Raw genomic sequence first — 6066 nt, forward strand, 5'->3', positions numbered from 1 at the left:
CGTCCGGAACGGCCCTTTGCGCTTCCGGGCCCCTCCCCGCTCGGGTTGCAGCAACAGAGGCGGTGACCCTGCGCCGGGTCTGAGTCGGGGCATCGCCCACGGGCCCGCGGGGCCAGCCTCGCTCACTGGCAGAGCTCCGGCCAGACCTCCCGGATTTACTGGGAGTCCCCTAGTACCTAGAATTCCCCCTTAAAGCATTAACTCCTGCAAACATTCAATCATCTGAACACCTCCGCCTTCATCAAGGAAGACTCGAGCTCTCAGGATAACAGAGGAAAAATTTAAAAATTCCCAAAACACATGCACCAACTAACGTAAAATGTTCTCTGATTTGTTTACTGCTTTTTTTTCTTTTTTCAAAATGTGCTTTATACAGTATCTCAGTGACTCACGGAATCATTGCAGCGCTACTGCAACGTTACCAGTATATTTTGCTATGTATTATTGCCTTCTATAACTTCTTATGCTTCCTTGAGCACCTCTAAATAACTTGTGTGTAGCCTGCTTGCATAGATACAGCGTATGGTGATTGCTCCGCACCTGCCTTTGAATCACTGTGGAATGTAAATCCCCTCTTTTCAGAATCCTTATAGAAATCCACTGTGTTCCTATACCATGAATTGCAGTTCACTTTGACAAACAGATGCTCAGCTCGTGATAGGACATCACTGTGAGAGTACAGAACATGTACGCTTGAATACTTGTGAGCAGGATGAGCCAGAAGGCAAGTTGTATGGATGCTCCAAACACTGGATAGTTCGAGTTCCAGCTCCGAAAGCCCAGCCCATGTTGCATGACAGGACTTCCATACTAGGACTACTAGAGTGAACAGTGCCAGCAACTTTGGCATTTGCTCAGTGCATTTCAAATTAAAAAATATATGAATGATGCTACTGCAGCCATTTATCTGCAGCCATCCACTCAAGGGGTACTAAGTACTCCTTAAAGCCGTAGCCTAGTTCTCACTTCTACCCTGCTCTAGTGCAACAGACATCTCCAGTCCTCTCCAGACTGCTCCTTGGTCCCACTTGAATTTCTGTGCAGAGGGCATAGTACTTGAAGGAAGTGGTAAGTGTGAAAAATCCAACAATGCATTCATATATCTTATTTTTCTCAGTACCACCATTTTGAGTTTTAAAGTCAGAATGACAGTGCAGTCACTCTACACTAAGCCAAGAAGAAATATTTCCACCCCCGCCAAAAAAAAGTAAGCAGGACCAAATGTTTTCCAGTGCCAAAATGAAGCAAATAATCCTACTCGCTGACTTTTATTCTGCATGGTCTCTGGAGGTGTTCTGGCTTCTGACCCTCACCCACTCAGCAAGTATTAGATTATTTCTTGCTAACTGTAGCCATGATTTTTGGAAGTTGAGTCTATCCATATCTGCGCAAGCTTCTAATTGTGCAATTTCCACAGGAGTTAATTTTCTGTCTTGATGATATTTGCAGTCTCTCTCAATTTCCTGTCCTCTGTGAGCTTCTGTCAGGTATTTGTATTGCAATCATGACTCTGAGCTTGTGTTTGATTACCTTGTTTTATTGGATACTACATATACGATGTTTGACTCCATGTAATGAGGGAGATATTAGAAAACGTAAGAGGACAGCACATCTGAGTTGTCTCAGAGCTAGGTAGGTTACAGGTCTCCTGAAGCCTCCCCTAAAGCAAGCCCTGACAGCTGCTCCTCCCACAGCAGAAGCAGCTCATCCATCTTTGCCGGCTCTGCGGAAGCGCATGAGGAAGAAGAGGCAGCTCCCTCCTCAGCAGCATTCTCGTCTTTTAGTTCCTGTCTTACAGGCCGGCCAGGTCTGTGTGTGTACAAGAGAGAGGAGAGCGAGCGCACTCTGAAGAGGTGTGAAGGTGTAAGGAAGAGATAAGGTCATGGCTTCCTCTGTATGTACGTTGCCGTCTTAGGAACTTTCATTTCCTATACATGAAAGAGTGCTACATTAAACTGTGCCTGAGGCTGCGTTGGGGCTGCCCGTGGACAGGGGGAGGCCATAAAACTGATGTGGACACTGCACACCCCTTCCCCTCCTGCCCTGACGGCTGCGTATCTCTCTGTGGCAGTTCCTCGCCACGCCAGGTGCTGATGGCCGGAGGGCGACAGGTCAGCAGGACTCGCTGCATTTCACATACGGCATCACGGCGTGGGAGGGAGGCCCGTGTGCTGCAGTGGGGTAGGCTGAGACGCCAGGCAGCACGTGGGGTAGGATCCAGCTGTGTGAGCCTCTCGCCTGGTGAGCAGGGCGTCAGGTGTGGACGTGAGCCCTGGCTGCAGGCGTGAGGAGGCCATGCCCCCGGGAGGGAGGGGATGCGCGGTCCCCCTGATGCACAGCAGTTCCAGCAGGTACTGAAGGAAGAAAACTTGCTGGTGTAGCAGGGCACTACTTTTCTATTGTGGCTGTTCTTGCACTGCATAGTCAAACCCTACGTTATTCTCACTAGAACAAACCCCAATTAAAACAAAGGAATTTGCTATTTTAGCCAGTTGTGAGTTACTAATTTCCAGTTATTCCTCATTCCTCTCTTACTTCCTTTTTTTGTTTGATACAGTGCTGAAAGCTTGCACATCTTTGCTAACCTCCTTCTGGCTCCTCTTGATTCTCATTCATTCTCTTTCTCGCTCTGTTTTGATTTTCAGTTTAGGAATCACAAATTTAATATGTAACGCAGTTTAAAGATTGCAACTTTCATACTAATAATGAACATGGAAACTCAAAGAAAGAAAATGCCACCTTAGTACTGGAAATGTATCATTTCCTGGTTGGAAACATAATCATATTATTGTAAACCCAGCACTGATTTAAAACAGGCTTTGGAAAACATCGGACAGACTGTCAGCAGATCAGAGTTCAGACTGTTCTCAATATAATTGCTGTAAACGTAGGTTACAGCAAAATCTCTAACTAAAGATTTACCAAGTATCAGTGAGGTTTTAGGGTGAACCACCTTGATTCTGTCACTAGATCTGTTACAGACTTAATTTTGAATTTGGAGATGCCCATTAATAGATTTTGCCATGTCCACCTGAAATTAATAACAGTAAAATAAACCCGAGAATGCCATGAAGATGCTTCCTATGCCGCTTTCTTTTGAAAATGTTGTAAGGAATAATTAACATCTTTATAAAAGAAAAATTTATCTTGGAATGTTATATACATTACTATTAATGATAAAGCATTGTGGCGGTTAGCTATAGCGCTGGTTTTATTTGCAGGTTCTTGCGAATTTCTGAAACCACTTCTATGAATATGTAATTATAACATAGGAAAGATGTCGCTGTTTCTAACAACAGAAAAGGCAAAGTACAGGCAGCAGGAAAGGCTTAATGAAGCCTTCTGTAAATAGCAAGTCAATCATTAGCTAGTCCTAATACATCAGTTTCCATGAGATGGCTTTGTGAGAGACTGCATATCTTTGTTACTGAATTACAAGACACTTGTTGCATATTCCTGCAAGGTAGTATCACTCTTATTTCTATTAGCACTCTTTGCTGCTGAATACCTATTTAGACGCCTTATATAGCACCCCAGATGACCTGCTCCAGCCTGAGACTATTACGTCCTGTTACAGCTTAGATATTTAAACTGGAGAAAATTTTTTGACATTGTGAGAAGATGAAGGGTCTTGCTTTGGAGAAAACAGTTAAAATTTAGCTACTCATTTTGAACCTCAAGTTTGATGATGAAAAACCCAAGGTATTTCATACCTATGATTAGGTATGAAATTCATACCTATGATTAGGTATGAAATCCACTGAGGAATCCTGCTATTGACTAATCCTGCTATTTAAGACTTTTAAAATCTGGCTTATATCATAATAATTACATGGCAAGAATAGGTTTTTATTCTTTCTGAGAAGACAGCTTCTAATATGGTTTGAGTTCACAGCTGGGCCTTTGTTTCCTTCTCTCCCCCATTCTTTCTATGTGGAATTGGGATGGTCACTAGATACCCCTGTGCCACCTTTCCACATTTATGAACTGAGGCTAGGATTGTTTCCCTATTTTAAGGATAAATATATGATTGATATTACCTCAGATAGTTATAGCACTTGCACTAGCTATGATTATTGTTTGCAGACATTGATAACATTTTTCAAATATTCCTTTCATACTGCTATGGAGGCAGGGTGGGAAATATTTTCCAATATCCTGTTAAATGAATGTAATTCTGAAAAAAAATCAGTCTCCTTTACCTGAAATTATAGTGAAGTGTATCTTGGCCTCCTGTAGCCTACCAGTACAGGGTGACAGTGTTTTCTTCATCCGGGAACAACATATGGGTATTATTCTAAGCTCATGTTGATATTAGATTTTCAATGTGATTGGGACTGCAAACGTAGAATCATAAAATTATAGAATCATAGAATCGTTTAGGTTGGAAAAGACCTTTAAGATCATGGAGTCCAACCATTAACCTGGCACTGCCAAGTCCACCACTAAACCATGTCCCTAAGCACCACATCTACACGTCTTTTAAATACTTCCAGGGATGGTGACACCACCACTTCCCTGGGCAGCCTGTTCCAATGCTTGACAACCCTTTTGGTGAAGAAATTTTTCCTAATATCCAATCTAAACCTCTAATCATCATCTAATCAATCTAGTCAATCAAAACATGCTAGCAATTGGCGTCAGAAGTCTCCAAAGTAAATTTAATAGAACACAATATCCTGCTCAGTCATGTCAACAAGGGCTTCTCAGTGTATGTACATTCAGAACAAGGCCATCATCAGAAAAATAAATACAGATTTAACTTTAAAATAATTCCTAATTAAGTAAACAAAGGTCCAGATATAATGAGGGAAGGCTGAGATGGGCTATTAATATATAGTGCTATATTTTGCTTTGTATTTCTCTTGCAATCCATGTAATTATGTTGCCTGATGTCTCACAACAACTTTATTCTTATGCATAATACAGCATCATTCAAACACAGCCTAATATTGACATGTATAATCAGTAGCTGTGGAGAGCCCAGCACTGCTCCCATTCAAGTCAAAGGCAAATTTCATTATGTGAATGGGAGCAAGAACACATTGTTCCAAATGCATTAATTTGGGTTTATGTCCTGAATAAACATCAGTTGTAAATTTCTCCTCGTTGACTCTGAAGACACTCCAAAGATAAAAGCAGATGTGGATGTAAGAGCCCATGTACACCAAGCTCTATGCTTTTCTGATGCATATAAGACATCACGCTCAAAGAAGGCTGTTTAATTGGCTGTTGTGTTGTCTCTTTTGGCTCCAAAGAAAACACCATGGGATCGTTAAAATGACTGTGCATTTCTACTTAGGAATTCCTCTAATCACAATCCAAAAATATTTATGTATTAGAGCAATTATATTAATGAGTTGTCAATTTGGCTAAAATTGTGTTTATTCTACGCACTAAGTGCACACAGGAGGAGCTGGAAGCCGCTGTGCAGCGGGATAGATATGACTTAGTTGCCACCACAGAAACATGGTGGGGTGACTCTCACAATTGGAGTGCTGCAATGGGTGGCTACAAACTCTTCAGAAGGGACAGGAGAGGAAGGAGAGGCGGCGGGGTGGCCCTGTATGTTAGGGAATGTTTCGATTGTATAGAGCTCAACGATTGTGATGATGATACGGTTGAGTGTTTATGGGTAAGGATGAGGGGGAAGGCCAATGAGGCAGATATCCTGCTGGGAGTCTGTTATAGACCACCCAACCAGGATGAAGAGGCAGATGAAGCGTTCTACAAGCAGCTGGCAGAGGTCTCTCGATCGCTGGCCCTTGTTCTCATGGGGGACTTCAACTTCCCGGACATCTGCTGGAAATACAACACGGCAGAGAGGAAACAGTCTAGGAGGTTCCTGGAGTGTGTGGAAGACAACTTCCTGACACAGCTGGTAAGTGAGCCTACCAGGGGAGGTGCCTCGCTCGACCTGATGTTTACAAACAGAGAAGGACTGGTGGGAGATGTGGTGGTCGGAGGCTGTCTTGGGCTTAGAGACCATGAAATGGTAGAATTCTCAATTCTTGGTGAAGTAAGGAGGGGGGGCAGCAAAACTGCAACCATGGACTTCCGGAGGGC

The 6066-nt window shown here is 43.0% G+C and overlaps 1 protein-coding gene across 1 annotated transcript in view; it reads right to left on the reverse strand.

The window, feature by feature from the left end:
• Positions 1-2145, reverse strand: part of MAPK11 (mitogen-activated protein kinase 11) — a 35442-nt gene extending 33297 nt beyond the window's left edge. Inside the window, exon 1 of the mRNA XM_009332027.1 lies at positions 2141-2145. Within this exon, the coding sequence (XP_009330302.1) occupies positions 2141-2145 (5 nt within the window). The remainder of the gene's footprint in view (positions 1-2140) is intronic.
• Positions 2146-6066: the final 3921 nt, after the last annotated feature.

The sequence above is a fragment of the Pygoscelis adeliae genome, unplaced genomic scaffold (assembly GCF_000699105.1).
Source record: "Pygoscelis adeliae isolate BGI_AS28 unplaced genomic scaffold, ASM69910v1 Scaffold49, whole genome shotgun sequence".
Classification (NCBI taxonomy): Eukaryota; Metazoa; Chordata; class Aves; order Sphenisciformes; family Spheniscidae; genus Pygoscelis; species Pygoscelis adeliae.